The following is a 24,867-nucleotide window of genomic DNA, read 5'->3' as shown; positions in this document are numbered from 1 at the left end:
CTTTCCCTTTTCAAAACCCCCGCCAGACCCGGAAGCTAGTTTCGGTCCAGGAATGAGAGCGCCAGTTCCCAGTAGGTGGTTTCAGGTACAGTGTTACAGCCATAGCGCTTCTCACTGTAGCTTCGGTGATCGTTCCTGAGTGGTGACGACTGTGCGTGGGTCTTTTGGGGGCAATCCGAGGTGTATAGCCGCACTGTGGTGCATAGTAGTGCACCTGTTTGAGGATCGGGACGCGCTAAACTCAAGGCGGAACATGGCTTGCGCCAGGGGGGCGAAGAAAGAGGACGGGACCAGTCATCTGGGTAACCCACGGCCCGGGGACGGCAGGTGCGTTGTACAGTCAACATTGGGCTGGCTTTAAAAACTACTTCCTGTTCTGTCCCGATGGATACGACAATCCATACCATAGTGCAATTGTTGTGCTAGTTTTACGTCAAACTCTATTATTTCGCTAGACGTGGTCTCTAGGATAAACGATTCTTCACAAATAGCAATGTAATACAAATTGCACCTAAAATGTCTCAGACTCGGCATTTGAGTGTCTTGGGCTACCATACCGTACACACCATTGTTGTTTTCTACCCAGTACAAAGGCCAACCATACTGTTTGCTCCCCCATGGTTCACCAGTCCTGTAATGTTACCTGTAATGCAAGTGACGCAGTATCGAAGGGAGGGGCAGGGTAGGGTGGTGAGGGGAGGAGTGAATGTTTTGTCTTGTTTGAGCACATATCTTTTAGCTCCCCACATGTATCTACCCTGTACAACGAACTTACTATCGAAGTGGTGACATTCCGTATATCACTATAATGTCACTGGCAAATCAAAGGATGTTATGAGGATCTCTTGCAATGCTATCAATATTAATAAAAGTACTATATGATATAATAGAAAAATGATGGAAAATAATACTTAGTGTTTTTGTACACTGTGCTTACAATTATATGCAATATTTTTATTCGTATCATTACACATGGCAGCAGAGAAGAGGCAAATATCTATCGGCCAAAAGATTCTAATGGTTTCAGACTACCTTCAGATAATTTCTTCCAACATCTTCTTACATTTCTGCCTAACATCTACTTAATGATTGCTTTCTATCATGTCTTGAGTTTCTTATGTTACAACAGTCAGTAGAAATTGTCAGCCAGCCTATGCAGAACTAGCAGCCCTTCTTATGTCTCAAGTGGAGTCAGTACTTTGGGGTTATGAAACTGAAAGAGGGGAGTACAATGTTCTAATAGTGAACATCCCCTTTACGAGGAATCTACTTTATAATCTTTTTCCCAATAATTCTTTTTATTTTTTTCATGGAATGTCATTGCAATATTTTGTGGAGAGGGCTTATAATGTTTTTCACAATGCCAAGTGTTTTGTATTTCTGCCATGAAAGCCTGATGAAGTATCTTATATGCAAAGGTACCCACAAGGACCAGGGGATGAAGACAGCAGGTCCATCCTGGTGTCCGACATCCCTGAGGGTGTGACCAGGGACAAACTGGAGATCCACTTCCAAAGGACGTCTAACGGTGGAGCTGACATTGAGTCCATCGCCATGGTAACAGACACAGAGGCAAAGATCATCTATCTGGATGGTGCAGGTGTGTCATAATTATTATAGTATCTAACCTTGATTAACTCCGCCTCTTTCAAATACAGTGGGTTTGTAGTGCAGCACCCCACAGGTATGCACAATGAGTTAAGATATACAGGAGTGCATTATACTGGGGGTCATGTTGGGTTGACAATCTGTTTGGATGAATCTTTTCAGAGCGGCGGAATTATGTATTTTGATGGAATTATGTTAACGGGGGCCGCCCTAACATCGCACGCGCCCGAACATCGCACAGATTTTTTGCTGATCTTATTTTGCATAAGTACGCCGTGTTTGTGTCCAATGACTATGCAGATAAGGAAGGTAAATAACCCAAGTTCATGCACATAATTGTCATTTACATTCAAAACATATGTGTACATATTCATTTCTTGTTTTGTCGAAAAGTAGTATTTTGACAATAATGATGGCAACGCTGAGTAGAGGGTCACTGCGTAGCTAGACGGCCCGGCATCTAAATATACGACCTGTGCCAAGCAGATACATAAGTCACACAGCTATCATACACATAAGAAAAATAATTTCATAAAACACTAAAAATTTGGGTCTTTAAGTGTTTGTTGAGGAGAAAACCGACCAAAGAAAAACAACGTCAACATTGCTGTCGTCTGACGACGTTGTTTTCCCGCCATTTTTTTGGGCCGCGATGGTGGCGGAACGATTCAACGCACAGTTTTGTTACGCTCTAACATGTGATTGGTACCGTCTATGAAAAGGAAACTGAATACAGAGATGGCAAAGATGTTTCCCAATAAGTAGACGGAGTATTGTTGATGTAAGCGGTGTCGTTTTTTCGTAATGATTTCGTAAGTCGGGCCGCATTCAATACGTACGTCGGGCCGCGTAGTAGCCTATTTCCCGTGGGAACATGAGCTGGGATGCGCTAGATATAGCCCTTCTCACATGATGTTAGAAGTGCACACAGTCAAAATTTTCCGGTCAAAAGAAAGCTAGAATATAGCAGACTTCAAGCCTTATTTACATTTCCCTAACTTCATCACCAACTTCCGAAGAGAGCAAAATTACCAAAGCGTAATAAGTTAGGCACACTATCTGGCGTAGCACTAAATCAGAAGGTACATTCGTGAAAATGTCTCACAGCGTCTTCCGCATGTAACGCGGAGCATGAAGGGCCCATGAACAGTATGAATACATTTCTTGTCCTTGAAGTATGGTCTTTAGATGAATGTGTTCAAAATTCATTCATTAAAACCTGACCACTCTCTGGCAACCAGCAATGGAGCGCCGTGAGTTCCAGCGCGTAAAAAAACGTCTGATGGTTGGGCACCCCCCGTTATATGCATATATTCAGAATGATGGACAGTTTTTGTGACATGAAAATGTGACACCCTCTGGTAACAAAAACAGCGCTGATTTGTACCTGAAATGGTGCATGTGTGTAGGTATCATATTTGACCCACTAGTGGTTCAGTTTTGACCCGCTAGTGGTTCAGTCTTGACCTGCTAGTGATTCAGTTTTGACCCACTAGTGGCTTAGTTTTGAGCAGCTAGTGCTTCAGTTTTGACCCAATAGGTATATACGGGGGACACGATTTGAGGATCAGCACGAGGTGCAGTTGCTCAATACACGTCGATTGACACACGTGCTCTGCCTCTCGTTCCGCTATATTTGCACGTGTGTATTTCATCAGACAGCGCTTACTTCGCACGTGTGCATCGCCTCGTTCCACGCTAACTTCGCCCACAAGTGTATTTCCTCACTATAAGGGGAGTACTAGTATTCAAAGTTTTTCGCTTCCGCCCGGGGTTCGGCCTCTCGTTTCAGGTCCCCCAAATATAGCTCCCACTAGTGGTTCAGTTTTGATCCACTAGTGGTCCAGTTTTGACCCACTAGTGGTTCACTTGTGACCCACTAGTGGTTCAGTTTTGACTCGCTAGTGGTTCATTTTTGACCCACTAGTGGTTCAGTTTTGACTTGCTAGTGGTTCATTTTTGACCCACTAGTGGTTCAGTTTCGACTCGCTAGTGGTTCCGTTTTGACTCGCTAGTGGTTCAATTTTGACTCGCTAGTGGTTCAGTTTTGACCCACTAGCTGGTCAGCTTTGACCCAATAGTGCCTAGGTAGACAGCCCAGCCTTTTCCGCAAACCCTTCTCTGACAAGAACAGATCAAAAAGTGAAAACAGAGTCAGTGTGGTATTAGTGAAAGGGGAAGGTATGAGATGTACCACCCAAAACATAGAACAGGGAGTGGAACCCTGGATTCAGGGTGAGCGTCTGTGGTGTTGTATGCATAGTCCAGTGGTTAGTGACCCTGCCTCTGAATCTAGAGTTTGGGAGTTCGAATCCCGGCTGTTGTTGCTCACCTGACATATACACTACTGGGCAGGGTTTCATTAGTCTCAGGATGGGATGTTAAGCCACAACCCACTGGTACTGTATAAATTTATTGCACAACAATTGTACAAGGTACAAAGTATGGCATCGTGTATCTACTAGTACTTAACTACAGTTCTATCTACCTAATACAAGAGTGTGTAGTTATGGGATCATGAGCTTTTACAATCATTGGAAGAATTTCTAACCTCCAGACATTCTTTGATATATATTTTCCTATGTATACCATCGTGTTGATTATGCTTGTTGAAAAGAGCTTAAGGGGAATTTCCCTGAGTCAATGAACCTGTAAATGCTGTGCACTGTTCTGACACACCCAGTGAAAGATTAGTGCCTCAGTAACTGGATCAAGATCACTTTCACTTTCATTTTTCTCTCTATAACATCTCCTTTAGACATTCTAGGAAGGTTGGGGGGGGGGTACTTAATTGAACCGTGTCACATTTTGAAGATAGGCAGATAGTTTCATCTACATTCCTTGAAATATTTTCTTTTGTAAAAACAAGTTTGTTTTCTTAGGGTCAAAGATCAGGTCTACCATCATAACAATTATGTACATGTACTACCCAATGTCCTTGCATTAGTGGCCAAAGAAGTCTGAAAATCAAACACTTTTTAAAAAAACAAACAAGCAGACAATTTTTAGTGTTTTAGAAAAAAGAAAAAAGAAGCCAAAATTTCAGTGTTGAATCCATATCAATGACACAATGTGTGATATCTGGAAGGCACTTGTAGTCACAAGCATGAGGTTATTCTCCTCTATTGCTTGACAAAAACTTATTTTGAGACAGACATGACTAAGAATCATATATACTTGTCAATGAGTGATTCTTCATTCCAAATGAGAATAGTTCTTTGAATAATACACAAAGTGGATGGCATTGGGTAGTGCATGAGATACATGTATAGTGGCACAACAAATGTATGTTTACACTTGTCAAATGTCATTGAAACATTAAATTCATTACTAACTGAATCCTCAAAATTGATGTTTTGATTCAAAGCTGTGCAGAGGGTTCTGGCAAGACCACAAGTCCTGAATGGTGTCGAAGTAAAAGTTCAGAAGTGGACTCCTCCAGAAGATGACACAAAGGTAACGAATGACATTGCATGTTTTTATGTCCTACCGTGATATAGATGATTATATGAATTTACTGGATATGGGGTGTCATTGTATTTGTCATTTTCTCATTTGTTTTGTGTAAATGAATAACTTAAAACTACAAACCTGGAATACAAAATGGAACCTGTGACAGGTTCCAATTTGCAGCTGTCAGTGTTGTCCCCATATACAGTAGAGACCTTTTACTTTTAATCAGATACATGTAGCTTCAAATGGCAGTTTGAGTTAGAAATTGGTAAAAGTGTAAAAGGCATTTTGTGTGATATAGCCAGCCCCCTCACATGGGGGCAAAGCTTGTACGTTATCCTGAAGGGCAGTTATATCCATTGATATTAAAGATTTGGGACCCAAGTAGCTACCGTTTAGTATAGATCATGATAATTGGTGAAAATATAACAGTTACTATACTTCTCTTTTCAACCTCCCAGAGCATCAGTGCTACTGCAGAACAAGACAACAGGTCTATTCTTGTGTCCAACATCCCTGAGGGTGTGAACAGGGACAAACTGGAGATCCACTTCATGAGAACATCCAGTGGTGGGTCGGAAATAGAGTCCATCACCATGGTAACAGATGAGGAGGCAAAGATCACCTACCTGGATGGTGCAGGTGTGTGGGTATCATATTTCTGGATATGTTTTTTTAAATAGGCATGCAGGTGTGTGGGTATCATATTTCAAGTATCCATAGATTCACAATGATGGACCAATTTTATGTAAAAATGTGACATCCTCTGGTTACCCGTAATGAAAACAGTACTGAATTGAAATCAATCTGGTATTAGGAAATGAAAGAAAAAGGTTCATGAAGGGTGCCTTAATTAAAACATGTGGAATCATGAAGTAAACCTAGGACATGGGTGATTTCCTGCTTTCACAAATCGAGGAGGTCCAGTTTACATTTTAACTGTCGAAAACATCACTTATCCCCCAAAGCATGAGGGCAGGGCCAAATGTTTGCTCCTTGGGAAGAGATATTAAATCTTAGATCAAATGCAGTGTATTGAATGTATTTTCCTGTCCCTGTCACTGACTGTTTCCCTGTCCTTGGGACTGACTGTGTTTCCCTGGTGCTGACTGTGTTTTGCTATCCCTAATACTGACAGTATTTTCCTGTCCCTGGTACTGACTGTGTTTTGCTATCTCTAGTGCTGACTGTGTTTCTCTTTCTCTGGTGCTCTCTGTGTTCCCTTGTGCTGACTGCGTTTCCCTGTCTCTAGTGCTGACTGTGTTTCCCTGTCCCTGATACTGACTGTGTTTCCCTGTCTCTGGTGCTGGCTGTGTTTCCCTGTCCCTGATACTGACTGTGTTTCCCTGGTGCTGACAGTGTTTCCCTGTCCCTGGTGCTGACTGTGTTTCCCTGCCCCTGATGCTGACTGTGTTCCCTGTCTCTGGAGCTGACAGTGTTTTCCTGTCCTTGGTGCCGACTGTGATTCCCTGTCCCTGACTGTTTTCTTGTCCCTGGTGCTGACTGTGTTTCCCTGTCCCTGACCATGTTTCCGTGTCTCTGGTGCTGACCATGTTTCCCTGTCCCTAGTGCTGACAGTGTTTCCCTGCCCCTGGTTCTGACTGTGTTTTCCTGCCCCTGGTGCTGTGTTTCCCTGTCTCTGGTGCTGACTGTGTTTCCCTGTCCCTGACTGTGTTTCCCCGGTGCTGACTGTGTTCCCTGTCCCTGGCGCTGACTGTGTTTCCCTTTCCCTGGTGCTGACTGTGTTCCCTGTCCTTAGTGCTGACTGTGTTTCCCTGACCCTGACCATGTTTCCCTGTCCCTGGTGCTGACCATGTTTCCCTGCCCCTGGTTCTGACTGTGTTTTCCTGCCCCTGGTGCTGTGTTTCCCTGTCTCTGGTGCTGACTGTGTTTCCCTGTCCCTGGTACTGACTGTGTTACCCTGTCCCTGGTGCTGACTGTGTTTCTCTGCCCTTGGTGCTGACTGTGTAACTCAATTGCCTTTGCACTGGGCCTGTGCAAAAGGTAGCATGTTGTTAATGATTGTTCATCACAATTGTTTTCAAGCTGTGGAGAGAGTTCTGGCAAGACCGCAGGTCCTGAATGGTGTTGAAGTAGGAGTTAAGAAGTGGACTCCTCCAGAAGATAAGACAAAGGTAACGCATGCATGTCTATGGATCTCAGTTATATTGATTCTTTGTTTGAACATAAGGCCATCAAACTGATTGTGATGGCCAACAAAGTAATAGAATGGCAACTGTATGGAACGTTTTTAACAGGTTGTTGGGTTAGGTACTACAGTGTCTGACAGAGTGGTTGAAAACATTTCGAATGATTGATGATGATGAAGGGAAAATGTTGACTTTTGTTTCACTTTAAAAAAGGTTGGTGCTACCGCAGTGGAAAACAGCAGTTCCATCCTGGTGTCCAACATCCCTAAGGGTGTGACCATGGATGACCTGGAGGAACACTTCAAAGAAACGTCCAACGGTGGGAGCAAAATCGAGTCCGTTGACATGGTAACAGAGACTGTGGCAATAATCACCTACCTGGACGGTGCAGGTGTGTGTTCTCTTCATTGCAACAGAAGTTTTGCAGAAGGTATTGAATTATTCCATAAGAAAACAGCAAAAGGAAAAAAGACAAAAAAGAGGGAAAATGAGCATATTGAATGATAAGTTATCATATCTTGCAATGTACTGCAAGAATATAGCATTTGAAAATGAAATTATGAAAATGAAGTTCACCAAAATGATTCAATAATATCATTTTATTTTCATTTATAGCTGTGAAGACTGTTTTGGGAAAACAGCATGTCATCAATGACATCCAAGTGACTGTTCAGGAAGATGATGACCCAGAGGTAAGATATGTATCAGTTTGCCTAAAGAATGATTACTGTGGATGCCAAATACTTGTACTAAGCTTTGTACAAAGACAGCATGTTGCTGACAGAAGGTTTCAATGCAGCTGGTTTCAAACAATTTGTCATACAAAGCATCTCTTCTATATTTGTTGTTGCATCATGCATTGTAGTCTGTGTAACGCAAAGGCCGCTGTTTTGGGACTGTAATGGCCCTTCCCCGCAGATTGTGGCGGGTGCCAGATGTTTGGCCAGTCACTAAAGTCTGATTCACTCAGGCTATATCCATTGCAAACATATTCTATTGAAGTAACTTTGCTTTACAATTCTGGAATTTTGATTGTTTTTCAGGTTTTTGATGTGGTCCATGCAACAGTTGATGGTGTAGCGGCTAAACTAATACCACAGGATCAGATGGACAAGGTTATTAGAGAAACAGGCATAGAGTGGGAAAAGGGTGTAGTTGACGGTGTCATTGAAGTTAAAGGCACCTACAAACAGGTGGCAGAGGCACAGCAGCTTCTCCAAGACTGGTTGGATTATCACATGGAACAAGGGCAGGAATCACCAAATGATCCAACCACCACAGCTCACAAGGATAGCAAGACAACCAACGGCATGGAGCTGACTGCAAACAATGGTCCTAAGAAGACCAAGGCCACAGGAAGAAATATCAGGGTCACAGGCTTGGATGATAAAGGCCCAGCTGACTTGGACACGGATCGCCAGATGCAGAGCACAAGCATGAAACCATCAGATGAAGGTCAACTAAATCTCAATACTGTCAGCAAGGATGGAGAAGGCTACAGGGAAGGGAGGGAAAGGGATGGAGCAAAGCCAACTGAGGATGCAGCCACAACTATGGCAAGTAATCAGGATGCCTCTGATTCTCTCAAAAGTGACAAGGACGTTGAGGATGAAGACAAGAGCACATCATCCCAAGAGGAAAACACCGGGGAAAGTCAGATGGAACATGATCATACTGCAGAGGGAGAAGACGATAAAGGGCAAGATGATGATAAGGGGCACCTACAACAGACAGGCAAACACAAAGAGGATGCTGCAAAGACATCTCCAGCAGATGGAGACACTACTTCGACATCAGAAGACGACAGGTTGGACTTAACATCTGCACCAGAGCTTGATCATGCTTTAAAAGGAGAGGATGAGGAGCAGCCACAGCATACAGATGTGCAAGAAGAGGATGCTGCTAAGAGTTCTCCAGCAGATGGAGACACTGCTTCCACATCAGAGGAATACAGGTCTCAAGTAGCATCTACTTTGGAACTTGATCTTGCTTCAGGTGAGGAGCAGCTACAGCAGACAGGTGAGCAGGAAGAGGCTGCTGCAACGACTTCTCCAGCAGATGGAGACACTGCTTCAGCATCTGAGGACGACATGTTGAAATTAGCATCTACATCAAATCTTGCTTCAAAAGGAGAGGATGCTGCAAAGAGTTCTCCGGCAAATGGAGACACTGCTTCTCTGGCTAATGGAGACACTGCTTCCACCTTAGAGGAAGATAGGTCGAATTCTACATCTGGCACATCAAATGAAGAGGCAAGAGGAAGTGCAGACATAGATGAAGACATGGAAGCCTTCATAGATGAAGAGGAACCAGAGCAAATGGATACAGGAGAAGCACCAAATTCTGTTCTTGCTAACCGCCCAATAGGCCCACTACCTGACGGTGATGAACCAATGCTAAGTGACAACGATGATCCACAAACGCAAGCCTCCAGCAACAGCAGTCCACCAGAAGAGCCCGGGAAAGATGCACCCTCAAATGCTACAGATGGTGCTGGCAACAATGATGACCATGTGCCTGGAGACCAGAGCATCACAAGAGATGTACAGGCTCAACCTGCTGATATCACTGATGGAGATGAAGAGAAATTAAATCACACTAACAGTGATGCTTCTCCTGACAATTCCACAACAATAGAGGTATGTTCTCAGAGAGATGAGTCACCGGCCAAAAATGATGCTGAAGCCACTCAGTCAAGAACCTCGAAAAGACAAAAGATGGCATTTTACACGGAGAAGCTGGACAAGAATCCCATGCCAGTTAACCAGCAATCTTCTGTTACAACAGGCGGCCCTCTTGCAAGCAAAGAGCTCAAAGCAGATAGTGCTGACTGCAATCCTGGTGGGTCTGGACCAAAGAAAGAGGACAATCCTTCATTTGAAGTGTTTGTAGAGCCCAATGTTCTAACTTACATTCGGCATAAGCATCATGCAGATATAGCAGATATTGGTAAAAGGTACAAGTCTGTGTTTCAAACAAGCACAGACAACACAAAAGCCTGCTTTGTACCTGTATCACGCTATGTGGGAAAGGATCCTGAACCAGAAAAAGCCATTGATGAATTCATCACATTCTACCAGCAAGTGTTTAGCAAGATAAAATGTGAGAACTTTCATGTTGTCCAGTACAAGTTAGCTCCAAAGTTTCTTTTGGAAGGTGTCAGGAAAGTGAGGCAACGCCACCCAGAAGTATTGACCAAGCTAGCTGACGATGACACAACAGTGATGTTCATGGGAGAACAAGAGAAAATCAGGGCAGCAAGAGCAGATCTCTGCGGTCTACTAGCCATCCCGGTCTCAAGAGGCTCAAGGAAAAGAGGCAGCAATCCATCTACAAGTGCAGAGTCTGCAGGAAGTAGCACAGACGTACCAAAGGGGGCTGAAGGTAATGAAAACTCGCCTGTAATTCTCTTCACCCACACCTTTGAACAGGGAGTTGAAGTGAAAGTGGCTCATGGAAACATCACGACTTTGGAGGTGGACGCCATTGTAAATGCAGCAGATGCATATTTGAGGCACGGAGGTGGGGTAGCAAAGGCCATCGTACAGGCAGGAGGATACATCATACAAGAGGAAAGTACAGAAAAGATGAAGACCAGAGGTATTCTCAAGCCAACAGAAACAGAGATCACTGGGGCAGGCTGCCTACCATGTAAGAACATCATACATGCACATGGACCAAAATGGCAGGGAGACAGTCAAGCCAAGCAGTGTACAGAAATGCTTAAGCAAACATGCATCAACATTCTACAAGCCGCAGAGGGACTGAACGCAGAGTCTGTTGCCATACCAGCAATCAGTTCAGGTGGGTTGCATTAAACCACAAGTGACAGAAGTTGTTGTTAAAACCATGTGTGCATGCAATGTCAACAACTTTACAACTAGTTTCAATGAGTTACTTCTGAATAACTTTTATAGTGTTAAAAAATTGATACCATATAAAAAGCACTTACCATATACAAATTATTTAAAGGAGCAGAATGACTTTTAATGGAATTTATATGAAACACGGAATTTACTCTTTTCCTTCCAGGTAAATATGGCATGCCAAGGCATGTCTGTGCCCAAGCTCTGCTGTCTGGTGTTCTTGAATACCTCTCCACCAAACATACAGCATCCTGCAGTCTTACGGAAATCTGGTTCATTGACATGACAGCAGAAACCATCCAAGTCCTTGCTGAGGTATTTGCTACAGGAATATCTGTGCTCCAGTCTGCAAGTCACCCTGGAAAGGCAAAAAAGAGGTCTACAGCAAAACCAATCATTGGAGCAAGCCAGTCACAAGTTAGCAACCCACCACAAACCAAGACCTATGCATCTGCTGCAGCAGCAGGTATTGGTACAAGGTCGTCCCCAGCAAGTGGTCAAGCATACAGAAACGATTCAAGCCAGGTTGCTGCTCTCATTGCACCAGGAAGGGGGCCAGATCTTACTCAACAGGTGACCCAAGGCAGAAGCAGCCTGCAGGGAAAAGGTGGAGCAACAGGTGGTGGAAACGATGGCACAACAAGGATGGCTACTAGGAGCAAAAAGGACAAGAATGATGAAGACTGTCCCATTTGCCTGTCAGCGCCAACAAATCCACAGTCTCTTCCCTGCAAAGCCCAAGGCTGTAAGGCTGTGTTCTGCAAGAAGTGTCTAGACAAGGCAATGAAGACTAAATCCCGCTGTCCTGTTTGCAGTGCTGTTGTGGGGAAACTAACTGGAAACCAGCCTAAAGGAGAGATGAAGATTAACTACAACAAACAAATACATCTTGATGGCTATAAGCAAACTGGGACCATAATCATCAACTATGTGTTCAGAGATGGAAAACAGGGGGTAGGTTGGACATTTTGTTTTATTGTGATCAATAAACTTAGATAGAATAGTGAATTCTGACTATGAAGTAACAGTAAACTTACAATGGCATTACTGGTAACTTCAATTACTTGTTAATTTAAAAAGTGCATCATCAGTAATTACAGTACCTTTCATGGGTTATAAAGGGTTATAAAATATGCTACAAAACTTTCTTTCCAGCCAGAGCATCCCAACCCAGGCAAGCCGTATGCAGGAACAACTCGCAAAGCGTACCTCCCATATAATTCTGATGGCATAAAAGTATTAGGTCTACTGGAAAAGGCCTTCAACCAGAAGCTGACCTTCACCATTGGTACATCATCAACAACAGGACACAGTGACAGAGTCATTTGGAATGACATTCATCACAAGACCAGCACATATGGAGGGCCGAGCATGTATGTATACATCAACTCTATATCAATTAAACGTCTGTATTGATTGCATCTTGAATGATGCTTCAATCAATTGACACAATAGTTGAATATTTGAAAGATATTCCCTTATGGACATCCATGCAATGTGTGCAATGAGTTCAAATTTATCCTGACTTTAACTCAACATGCTTTTGCATGCTTGTTACTCCTGCCCCGAGTCTCATTCAATGCTACAGACACAACAAGGTTTACCTTTATACCACTTTGACTAATTCCATGACCAGATTGTTGAAATATCACTTGTAACAACTTCCTTTTTTCTACAGGCATGGCTACCCTGACCCTGGCTATCTGCAAAGGGTGACAGAGGAGTTGGCTGCCAAGGGCATCAAGTAGTCAGGGGAGTTGTCAAGTCATACATAATGGAAACACTTGTTAATTAAGTGTTTGTTTTTTAAATAAAAGCAGAATTTTTGAAGGAACAGTGTTGTAGAAAAGAAGTAGCACAAACTATTCTGTACCCTGGGACGAAATGTTGTTCTTTATGTGTTTAAAAGGCATGATAAATTTCTTTAAAAGGCACAATGTATTTTTTCTCATCGCCTTGAAGGATGCTTTGTATAGAAGTGGGATGTATTTGTGGAAATATTTGTCATCAGATTAGACTGCCATGGAAATATTTCAAGCTTTTGCTTGCATGCATGATGTATGCAATAATCATGGGAATGTCATGCACACGTATATCATTAGGTGATTAGGCATTGCCACTTCTCCGTTAGTCTGCTTAGAATTGAAAAAGGAAACACATCAATCAAGTACTTAAAATCTTCAGTAGGAAGACGACTGTAGTATGATGATATTTTTCCCTCGAGACTTATTTCATGTTTAGAATATGGTGGCAGTTTCAAGGTGATTGAATAGGTTGATGGCTAGAGCATGTAATGGGAAATCATTGTTGTAATTAATGTTGTGATGACATGGATTTGCTGGAATTTCTATTAAAATATGAAAAAGAACTAAATTTGTCTGAAGTCAGTGAGCAATGACAGTACAAGAAATATTCATACTGCCATTAAGTAGTTGTTTTCAAGATACGAGTTGATTGTAAATTTCTTTACAAAACATAACACAACCATGTCCATTTCACACATTACATGCCCCCCCCCCCCGGGTTCCTGACGAAGACATTTGGACGCAGACCAATTAACCTTCCCATCCTGCCAGTCTCTGGTTACAGCTCAAACTGCGGACAAACTTGGACCTGGGTCAGCGGGAACAAACCAGAACACACAACAAGACAAACAAAACGGTGTCCATACACTTCATGATATACCATTAAAAGCCATACACACAGACATTCCAAGATATGAAATGACTTAATGGTGCCAAATATAGGAACATGAATTAAGCTATGAAGCTCACCTCCCCCCACTACTTATTTGAACTTTGGTATTTTCAAATTTTGCCCAACTTAACTTGGCTATATTCAGGCCAATTCCAAAATAGATGCTGTATACATTTAAATTTTCATGGTGGCAAATACATGTAACAAATGGGTATAGTGATGTAGTATTTATAAAGATGAAGGGCCATGTGCCCTTTTCAGTGATATTATTATAATGCGGTAAATCTGATTTGACATGACCTTATTGATCAAGGCGTAGCTTACAGAAATAGCAAACATTCTACATCATAGAAACGGCACATCTTCATTTGAAAATCAGGAAGCACAATTGAAAGTATTTGTAGCAATGTGAGATGTTGCAAGCTACTAGTATACATTTGGCAATCCCAAAGTGGACATAATGTTACAGTGGACATAGATTTAACACCTAATCCGAACAATCAACCTTCTCCCTGCTGCATAACTACATGTATGTATAACAAATAGAGAATTGGGTGTCAAACGGCTACTTCAGTGTGCTTAAGGTTAAAATCTAACTCTAATAGCATTATGACTGGCGTGCTTAGCATGCAACAATGATACTGCGAGGTCACATATTAAACGATTATTTTCAGGCTTTGCCACTCCCGCACCCACAAGGACGACTGAAGTGAAGTCGAGGTCTTCATCGACAACGATGGACGAACATCATTTTTAGGCTTTACTTTTTTTCAACATGTGTCACACTTGATTGTGTTTGTATGGCTTAACCTATCGTTAACAATAAAAAAAAGAACGTTATCGTTCTTGTTCGTTTCCACCGATGTCTAGTATCCAGAGACACCAAGAATAAAAAAGTTTGAATAAATGTGCAACGAGGTAACATTGCAACTTTGTCAGTAGGCAAGTAGTAGTGGACAACCTCAGAGCCCACACTCAGACTAGCTTCGCCTTATGTGTGGCTTTCCCAATGGCCAGAGCTCAAATGAGCACAAGTACAATGCGTTCTGGCTTTTATAGGCCAGGTGCAAAATGCCCAAGGTGGCAACTTTGTCAGGTTATGTCAGGTTTATCAAACACGACGGAAGTTGTAAACTTTTAAGTTCACTTTTAACGTTGAACTTTTGGGACTGCATTTTACTTCGTCATGCAACAGAACCTAACCAAATTGCACCCTCGAATATAGCTTTCCAAAGTCCAGAGTTTTTAAGTACGTCTTTTATTGAGACTTCAAGTAAACAACTCCTTATCCCTGAGTGTGGTGTCACCAGCGGACATTGCCCCTTGAACTTTCGGTGCGTCACAGGTGTGGTGATGTCATATCAGGAAGCGAGATCTTAAACAACAATGGCGACTGCAGCTTTCCCAGAGAAAGTTGGCGACGACTCCACCCAGTGCACGATCTGTTTTTACACCTTTAAGAACCCGAAGGTTCTTCCCTGCTTGCACACCTTCTGTGAGCACTGCCTGCGGGAATGGGTCCAGAAAAACGATGGCGACACCTTCCCATGTCCTATTTGTCGACAACTAGTCCCCTTACCCCAAAATGGCGTCGATGGTCTAAAGGACAACTTTTTTATTGCCAGCCTGGTGAAAGCCCTGACCGAGCATCACAAGGTTCATCACGGTAAAAATGACCTCGCCTGCACCAATTGTGAGGAAGGGAAGCCAGCCACGTCCAGGTGTTCGGAGTGTGCTGAGTTTCTGTGTGAGAGTTGTGAGTCGGCACATCGTCTTCTGAGAGCTACCAAGGGTCACACGCTCTTCACGTTTGAGGAACTGAAAACAGGAAAATACGACAATGTCTTCAGGGCTAGAAAAGCTCCACCGTGCCCCAAGCATTCGGGAGAGATCTTGAAACTCTATTGCAGGACATGTGAGACCCCGATATGCAACGAATGTGCCTTGTTTGAACACAGGGACTCACAGCACGACTATACGCGCATAGAAGAGGTGGCCGCTGAGAAGAGAGAGACGATATTAGATCTCACACCACAATGCCAGGACCGAATGCAGCTCTTTCGCCAAACGGAAGAAGTGCAGAAACGCTTGAAGGAACAACTTCAGCTGAATGCAGAAGGGGCTTGTCAGAACGTCCATAAAACCGTGCAAACATTGATTGCACTGGTAAAAGAAGAGGGCGAATGGCTCCTAACCTGTATTGATAGAGAAAAAACAACCAAGACGAAACAGATCGAGGCAGAGATAGAGGGAGCGCAGATCAGTCTGGCAAGCGCCAAGAGTACATGTGAGTTTGCAGAGACTCTAGCTCGGGAGGGAGGCGACTACGAAGTTGTATCTTTCTCACAAGATATGACAACGAGGCTGAACGACTTGACTAAACCCCCTGTGGACACAGTGGACTTTGAACTGGCAAACATCACCGTTGAGTACTCTGTTTTGGGGCACAAGTTGACCACAAACAGCCCCCAAACTGCCCAATACAGCCTACCGAATCCAGCGGAAAGGGAACTGTGTTCTCTGCTGAAAAGTGCGACTCCAAGTCAGACGATCTCGAGAACGAGACGTCTTCTGAGACCACCGAGGGGCAATATGTACGGAAATGTGAACAGACTGGAGCATGGTGAGTACATGTAACGTTACATGTAACGATAAATTTTGTGATATATACGTAATCACCATGACTATTTGAGTGCATGATAATATTAAATTTGTTAATGTGATTAGTTGCGTCAGGCCAAATTGGTCCAGGTAGTCAGCTTATACCCTTTGCAAAGATGGTTAGTAGTTTTCTGGTCATAATTTTTGATTGTTGTGTGTGTGTGTGTGTGTGTGTGTGTGTGTGTGTGTGTGTGTGTGTGTGTGTGAGTGTGTGTGTGTGTGTGTGAGTGTGTGTGTGCGCGCGCGCGCGCGCGCGCGCGTGTGTGTGTGTGTGTTGTGTGTCTTTAAAACAGCCCAACTCAAGCAAGAAGCGATGGGTAACTTGAGGTTTTATCAAAGATGATAATAAATATGTGAGCAGGTCTTGAGGAAATATGATACAAGTTCTATTTTTGGTGATACTGCAGAGGAAGCCAGCAGGTCCATCCTGGTGTCCAACATCCCTGAGGGTGTGAGCAGGGACAAACTGGAGATCCACTTCATGAGGATGTGCAATGGTGGGGACGAAATTGAGTCCATCACCATGGTAACAGACACTGAGGCAAAGATCACCTATCTGGACGAGGCAGGTGTGTAGATATTAAATTTTTTGTAAACCTTCTTAGAGGCATATACAGTAAGTGTGTGTTACCTTAAACAGACTGTTTCTCTGGTCCACAGTTCCGACTTTGTTACACTGTCCCTGGTGCTGACCATGTCTTTATCCTTGGTGCTTTTACCTGTCCTTGGTGCTGGCCATGTTTTCTTGTCATTAGTGCTAGCCATGTTTACCCTAGTGTCGAATATGTGTTTCTGGTTTCTGTCCCTGATGCCGACTACATTACTATTTTTTGCTGCACTGACTGTATTCGAACTCATGATAAAGACTGCATTGTGTACCCCTGAATATTGATGATACAGGGATTTTGTGATAACCTAATTCTTCCATCTGTACCTTAAACCCTATATTACATTGAACATGAGATTCTATCTTATTAGGTTTTTGTTCTGTTTGCTAACTGTACATAGTCAACAGTGGGGTTGAGTTTCATGTCTAAACATGATAGGAAACAAAAAAAGGAAAAAAACCTTCAACATCATTGTTTTCAATTAAAGCTGTTGAGAGAGTTCTGGCAAGACCACATGTCCTGAATGGTGTTGAATTAAAAGTTCAGAAGTGGACTCCTCCAGAGGATGACACAAAGGTAACTCATTATCACCGTTAAGTCTGTTATATAGATTCTTGTTATGGATATACAATCATCGCAATGCTTGTGATGCACAAGAAAGTATTAGAATGTTGCCTGAATTGAATGTGCAAGAAGGTTGTTTAGTGTTTTGTTTCAGCTTCTTTCATCACATGATATGGGTTATGTGTGATTGGCTGAAAAATAATAAAACTTTATAAGTACCTTTGACTTTTTGTGAGAATTTTAGATTTTCTCTTGGTTTGAAAAAGGTTGAAGCTGCTGCAGAACAAGCCAGCAGGTCCATCCTTGTATCCAACATTCCTGCGGGTGTGAACAGAGACAAACTAGAAATCCATTTCATAAGAAGGTCCAATGGTTGGGATGAGATTGAGTCTATCACCATGGTAACAGACACGGAGGCTAAGATAACCTTCCTGGATAGTGCATGTGTGTGGGTATGACATTTTTTGGTAATCCTGTGGAGACCGTGTTTCTCTCATTCCCAGTGCTTACTGTGTTTCCTTGTCCCCGATGCTGACTGTATTTCATTGTCCCTGTTGCTGACTGTGTTTCCCTGTCCCTGATGCTGACTGTATTTCCTTGTCCCTGGTGCTGACCGTGTTTCCCTTTCCCTAGTGCCGACTGTGTTTCCCTGTCCCTGGTGCTGACTGTGCTTCTTTGTCCCTGTTGCTGACTGTGTTTCCCTGTCCCTGCTGCTGACTGTATTTCCTTGTCCCTGGTGCTGACCGTGTTTCCATTTCCCTAGTGCCGACTGTGTTTCCCTGTCCCTGGTGCTGACTGTGTTTCCCTTTCCCTAGTGCCGACTGTGTTTCCCTGTCCCTGGTGCTGACTGTGCTTCTTTGTCCCTGATGCTGACCGTGTTTCCCTGTCCCTGGGGCTGACTGTGTTTCCTTGTCCACGGTACTGACTGTGTTTCCCTGTCACTGGTTCTGACTGTGTTTTCCTGTCCCTGGTGCTGACTGTGTTGCCATGTCCCTGGCGCTTACCATGTTTCCTTGTCTCTGGTGCTAATTATGTTTTTCTATCCCCGGTGCTGACTGTGACGGCACCATCGTATCTTGTGGATGGTATCTGAATTCATGATAGATATTTCAAATTCAGCGACCTAGTACTTTCTGAATACCGATGATACATGGATTGTGTGATAATCCATTTTTTTCAACCTGTTAAACCATACACTGAAGGGTAGATTCTGTTTTATTAGGTTTTGTTCGGTCGTATTGTTAACCTCTTAACTTTCAAGGTCAACTGTATAGCAAAATGTCAAATATATGCTAGTATATGATTGTCATGAGAAATATGTTCAACATAATTGTTTTCTATTGAAGCCGTGGAGAGAGTTCTAGAAAGACCACATGTCCTGAATGGTGTTGAAGTAAGAGTTCGGAAGTGGATTCCTCCAGAGGATGACGCAAAGGTAACACATGCTCACTGTTAAATTTGCTGTATCAATTCTTGTGGATGTTAGGCCATCGTAATGAGTGCGATATGCAGGGAAGTAATAGAATGTTAACTGAATCAAATTTGTTATCGAGTTGCTGAATTGATAATTTGCTTCAGACTGTTTCATTAGATGGTATGGGTAATTGGCTAAAACTCAATGATTTATAAGTACCTTTGAGGTTTGTGAAATGCAACATTTTTGTCTGGCCTTTGGAAAGGTTGAAGCTGCTGCAGAAAAAGACAACAGGTCCATCCTGATGTCCAGCATTCCTGAATGTGTGACCAGGGACAAATATGGACACCCACTTTATCAGAAAGTCCGATGATGGTTCTGAAGATGGTGTGAGCAGCATTGGATCAGAACAAGAACAAAAGTCTCCATTTGAATTATTTGTAGACCCAGATGTTCTATCTAACTTACATTCGGCATAAGTACCATCCAGAGATAACAGATATTGGCAAAAGGTACAAGTCTGTCTTTCTCACAAGTGCTGACCACACAAAGACATACTTTGTATCCGGTATGCCATCTTTGCTGGGAAGGGATCCTGAACCAGAAAAAGCCATTGATGAATTCACTACACTCTACCAAAAAGTGTTTCACAAGATAAAATGTGAGAACTTTGACATTGCTCAGTACAAGCTAGCTCCAAAGTTTCTTTTAGAAGGTATCAGGAAAGTGAGGCAAGTCCACCCAGAAGTACTGACAAAGGCAAATGATGATGACACAACAGTGATGTTCATGGGAGACCCAGAAAAAATTAGGGCAGCAAGAGCAGATCTCTGCAGTCTACTAGGCATCTCCGTGTCTAGAACCTCAAGAAGAGGCACCAATAAGTTCAGATTCTGCAGGAAGTAGCACAGATGTTTTAAGTAGCACAGATGGTACAAGTTGCATCTGGAAAGGATGACAGAGGTGTTGGCTGCCAAGGGCATCAAGTAGTTGTGTCAGTTAATGATCAACTCCAACATATAAAAAAAACCCAGTTGAGTAGGTCACCGAAGTTTCATTAGATTGTTCGAAAATGACAAGAATACTGTTTTTATATATCAGTGTCTGATTAGAAATGAGATTTTGAATCGTAGGAGTTGTAAAATGTATCTTTATAAGTCTTTCAGAGGCACTACAAAAGTTTTTCACATTCAACTTGAATGATGTATTATGAAGGTGTAGGATTGGTATATGATGAAATGTTTATCATTAGGTTAGACTACTATAGAAGTTTCGCAATATTTCAAACTTTTGTTTGCATACATTCCATTATCATGACAATGATGTAAATCTATATCATTAGATGGCTAGACATTGGAAGTTGATATCACTTTTAATAGCATTTTTAAGGAGCTTGAATGGCTTGATGATAGGGACAAGGGAATGAAATACTTGATTTGGTTGTATGATGCTATTAAACATGAAAAAGTAAATGTAAATCATTGTCCTTTCATGATACTGTGTCTACATTAGGTGCTGCCTGACGCCATGACAATTACAACATAAGGTGTCTATACAATTGGTAATTTACCAAGTCAAATATCACACACACTTTTATTACCGACTTATCAGAAGAAAATAATGCCTAGGTTATGAGGCTTTGTGAAACCCAATCCTTTCACCCTCCCTCTCAATCGTGTACTGCTCCTGTCTGCAAAAAAACACAGTCACCATTCAAGCTGGCCATATTTATATATGTTTGGACAAACTTTGACAATAGTCCTTCACAATAATCTTGTTTAAATTCAAGAAAATATTATGACAAAACTGTATGTCGCACATAGAGATGAATCTGACAGGCTTAATCTTGTTTCCAAGATTGACTGTTAATCGCATATGGCGCACGGTGACGCACTTTGATAAAGATGAAATGAACCAACAAAAATGAGATATGCTTATTCGTTTTCAGTAAATATTTATAACCATAATTGAAAAGAGACCAGCATAGGAAATGGGATAAAGTCTATTAATCGTGGCTAACCTATCCACATTTGTTATATCACGGTATTAGTGAATTCACCCAAATAGTAATTATACATAATATGCAAAATACCATACAGGACTGGTAGCCTAGACCTTGGCTTCATCATGTGTTTTTAAGTTTCACACTTAATACACAAACGTACGGGGCGCGCGCGACTACACCGTCATATGCACATTTCATAGTAAACGATATACAAACCTATAGAAGAACGAATGTCACTTTTCACCATATCCCTGACAAGAGTCCCACAAGAACAGTCTTGAATAAAGTCCCTGTCTTTTTTTTTTTTACAAACACATATTGATCCTTAGATAGTATGTATAGCAAACTTGTAATTGGCTATTACAGGTATTACTGCTGATTCAAAACGAAAGAAAGTTCGTATGAACTTTGGAGTCGAACTCTCGCATTTATATTTACATTGAAACTGGCTCAATTTCTATAGTGTGGAAACCTTCTCGACAACGAACAGTGGATCCATTTCTTCGCGACAGTCTGTCAGCCTCTGCTCCAGTTCTGCCGGCTCTGGTCTGGCAGACGGGTCCTCCTGCCAACACGACTTCATGACGTCATACAACCTGTCCGGACATCCGGGCGGATTCTGAAGACAATGCCCCTGTCTTAGGATCCCAACCAACCTGGGACAGCTTAGCTGGATCTCGTGCTGATAGTCAGGTTCCCCTCCGAACGCGGCGATCTCCCACAGCAGCACGCCGAACGACCACGTGTCGCTCTCGCACGTGAACCGGCGTGTCTCCAGCGACTCCAGAGCCATCCACTTCAGGGGCAGGAGTTCGTCCGCGTCGTTCCTAGCTGAGGAGATGTACGTGGTTGTGGTGTACACGTCATGGGCCAGGCCGAAGTCGGACAGCTTGGCGACGTCATCTCCACTGATGAGCACGTTTCGAGCGGCAACGTCACCATGAGCAATACGCAGACGTCGGAGCTCCTTCAGGGCACGTGATATCTGTACTGCGTAGCGGAGAAAGCTGCCCAGCGGACGAGCGATATTTTCTCTAGCCTGTTGTTTCAAATGTCGCAGGAGATCACCTTTGGCAGCATATTCCAAGATAATACACATGGGCGTGGACTTGGTAATGACGCCAAACAACTTGATAATGTTGGGATGCCCTTCACGATTCTGTTCTTTGCAGTTTTCGCTCAAAGCTACCAGCGCTGCCGCTTCGCGACAGAAGGCTTGATAGCACAGTCTGTCATCCGAACGGGGAGACTTGACCGCCACAACGGTGACGTCAGCGTTAGCCATGCAAAGGCGTCCTTCTCTGACGTACGCAAATGCGCCATGGCCGATCAGATTGTCCAAAGTCAGATACTTCGCCTTCCTTTCCCACCTTTTGAGCCAGCCGGGCTGCAGACTCTGTGCCGGGTCTTCTTCCATACTGCTTAGTTCAAATAAGACCCGCGTCTCCTCTAGGCCCTCAACTTTTCTCACCCGAGCGGCCCTCCTCCATTTGTAAAGCGCAACTAACACTAAGACACCAAGCAGCGTCAGTGAAAGGGGTATGGGGATCTGTAGTGGCAACGGAGATGCTTCGGTCTGGATGACGTCACACCGCCGTCCGGTCCAGGGCGTCGCGCATGTGCAGCTGCCATCTACGTGATGACACGTGGCGTTGTTCCTACAGTCGCAGGCCTGCCGACATCTCCATCCGTACTGGCCACTTGGGCATGGACGGGTGCAATGCATATCGTACCACCCATCAGTGCAGTTACACCGACCGTCGCCAGGATCGCAGAAGGCATTATTCTCACATTGGCACTCACCGCTACAGTCCCGTCCGTACGTGCCCTCTGGGCATTTGGTCTCACAAAGTCTTCCTGTCCATCCCGGCGGACAGAAGCAACCGGCCCAACGGTCGCAGCTGGCACCATGGAGACAGCCGCAGTCGTCTTCGCATAACTCGCCTCTTTTGCCGGGAGGACAAGCGAATGCCTGTAGCTCATAACGTGTATAAACGACCGCTCCGTCTTCCGTCACGACAGTACAGGTGTAGGTACCGTTGTGTTCGGACTGGATGCTTTCTATCCTGATTTGGTCTTCTTGAGTCCCTTGCAGTCTCCTTTTTGTTCCGTTAGGAAACAGCCAAACCATCTTCTGAACAGCCAAATGGAAAGACCTGCATTGTAACGTCAACGAACCTTTGATGTGAATCCGTTGCGAGTCGCTAGGGGTCGCCATGATGGCCGCGGTACTGTGAGGTATGTCGCAGACGACACCTTTCCAGCCAGGCTGACACTTACAGGCCCCGTTCAGTCCATGGCAGCGGGCGCCGTTCTCACAGGTGCAGTTCTGATCACAGGTCACACCGTACTTGTTCGGTGGACACCCGACAGGCTGGATCTCAACTTCCGCTCGCGTCACAAAGACTTCATCAAAGGTAAACCCATCTCGTCTGATTGGCACAGAAAATGGTCTTCCTTGTGGCAGTTTGCAGACGAAGCGCTGTGTTGTTGCGAACTTTATTCTGAAAGAAATCAACAGCTTGAACCTGTATTCAGTCCAGACATAAGACTTCCTGTCAATGTGCGTCAAATTCAGCCCGTTTGAAAAGTCACCACAATGAATCTTGTCATCTTGGATGATTTGGATTTCAGAGAAATGCTCGGAGTCAAGTGGGTGAAAACATCGGAAGCAACGATTATGTGAAAGCCACAACTTGCTGACAACTCGCAGGTCGTTTGCATGCTGGGGACCGACTATAACCACAGCGAGGCAGTCACTGCTGGTGTAACTATGGACGTTTGTTTTCAGCGATAGTTCATGATTATGTTTGGTGTTAGTTCTCCAAATGAATAGGCCTCCACTTTTTTCCATGTACTCGCCAGTTAATGCTATGTTGAAAGCTAGCTGCCCTGGTGCACCGTCTTTCCCTAGGACTGGCATTTCGCAGGCGTCGTTGTAGACAGGAGGGTATCCGTCCACGTCCTCGACTTGTACGTCAACCTGTCGGGTCTCAGATGTTCCAGGGACGGTTACAGTCAGGTTATACCGTCGGTTTATACCAAAGTCTAAAGGACGGGCTACTACAATCACACAGCGAGTCACACTGAAGCGCCCGTGTACGTTTCCGTCCATGATAACACACGGAACTTCCTCCTGGGCCCCCGGTGTGGTTGGTACCGGAACGCGGACAACTTGTTCTCCGATAACGGCATTCTCTGGGATCTTGGCGGACAGGTGCACCTCTCCGTACGTCCAGTTGGCAGAAACTAGTAGGCGAACGATGACGACGAAGAGCACGGTGTTTGTCTTCATGTTGACCAAAGCTCTCACATACGTCTTGATGAACAGAACTAGATCTTCCCCGTTTCCTCTTTCAGGTCTGACCCTTGAACTCGTGGTTCCTCTTTTGTACATGTGACGGTACGGATGCCTGAGGCTACGTACAGAACGCGGAAACTGCACGGTCGTGTGTGGTCAGCCCCTTCCTTATTCTTTCGGAAAACTATCATGAAATATACAGAGCAAAACATGTGGCAAAATATCAACATCTCATATGCTCAACTTTGTCGATTGGGCGTTAAGGCCGCCTCTCACTGAGCTGCGGCACTGCGGCGGCACTGCCACGGCAGATTTTTACGGCACTGTCGCGTTTCTTTCACCAATTTTCATTTGCACTCTCACTGGCGTGCGGCGCATTTGCGTTTGAAGCCCAGATGAGCAAGTTATTGAATGAACTTTATTGTTCGACAATCGTATATGGTACAATATATGGCACTAAATCAACAATACTGCAAGGCTAACCTATCCTTCAGTTATAAGTACAAAACAATATCGATAACAGTGTATGAATCACAATAA

General features: G+C 43.7%; 3 protein-coding genes across 4 annotated transcripts; 2 read left to right on the top strand and 1 right to left on the bottom strand.

Moving 5' to 3' along the window:
* Positions 1-253: 253 nt before the first annotated feature.
* LOC136437214 (uncharacterized) lies at positions 254-13,440 on the top strand. Its single transcript, XM_066431695.1, has 11 exons — positions 254-327; positions 1,419-1,600; positions 4,976-5,064; positions 5,523-5,703; positions 7,108-7,196; positions 7,425-7,602; positions 7,827-7,903; positions 8,255-11,015; positions 11,244-12,031; positions 12,233-12,450; positions 12,756-13,440. The coding sequence occupies exons 1-11, from the start codon at positions 254-256 to the stop codon at positions 12,823-12,825; spliced, it is 4,707 nt and encodes a 1,568-aa protein (XP_066287792.1). The 3' UTR covers positions 12,826-13,440.
* A 1,618-nt stretch (positions 13,441-15,058) lies between these two features.
* Positions 15,059-20,499, top strand: LOC136436288 (E3 ubiquitin-protein ligase TRIM56-like). Of its 2 annotated transcripts, XR_010756028.1 has the most exons (5): positions 15,059-16,397; positions 16,843-17,004; positions 17,531-17,619; positions 18,954-19,042; positions 19,287-19,390. XR_010756028.1 is itself a non-coding variant. In XM_066430137.1 (4 exons), the coding sequence occupies exons 1-4, from the start codon at positions 15,161-15,163 to the stop codon at positions 19,392-19,394; spliced, it is 1,596 nt and encodes a 531-aa protein (XP_066286234.1). In that variant the 5' UTR covers positions 15,059-15,160; the 3' UTR covers positions 19,395-20,499. The 2 variants fall into 2 exon arrangements, 1 of the variants encoding a protein (XP_066286234.1); XM_066430137.1 differs by lacking the exon at positions 17,531-17,619 and having other exon boundaries at positions 19,287-20,499.
* A 49-nt stretch (positions 20,500-20,548) lies between these two features.
* On the bottom strand, positions 20,549-24,432 carry LOC136436287 (uncharacterized). Its single transcript, XM_066430136.1, has one exon. The coding sequence runs from the start codon at positions 24,421-24,423 to the stop codon at positions 21,484-21,486; it is 2,940 nt and encodes a 979-aa protein (XP_066286233.1). The 5' UTR covers positions 24,424-24,432; the 3' UTR covers positions 20,549-21,483.
* Between the last annotated feature and the right edge of the window lie 435 nt (positions 24,433-24,867).

The sequence above is a fragment of the Branchiostoma lanceolatum genome, chromosome 6 (genome assembly GCF_035083965.1).
Source record: "Branchiostoma lanceolatum isolate klBraLanc5 chromosome 6, klBraLanc5.hap2, whole genome shotgun sequence".
Classification (NCBI taxonomy): domain Eukaryota; kingdom Metazoa; phylum Chordata; class Leptocardii; order Amphioxiformes; family Branchiostomatidae; genus Branchiostoma; species Branchiostoma lanceolatum.
The sequence above is the reverse complement of the archived record's forward strand: the minus strand, read 5'-3'. Positions and strand labels throughout refer to the sequence as shown.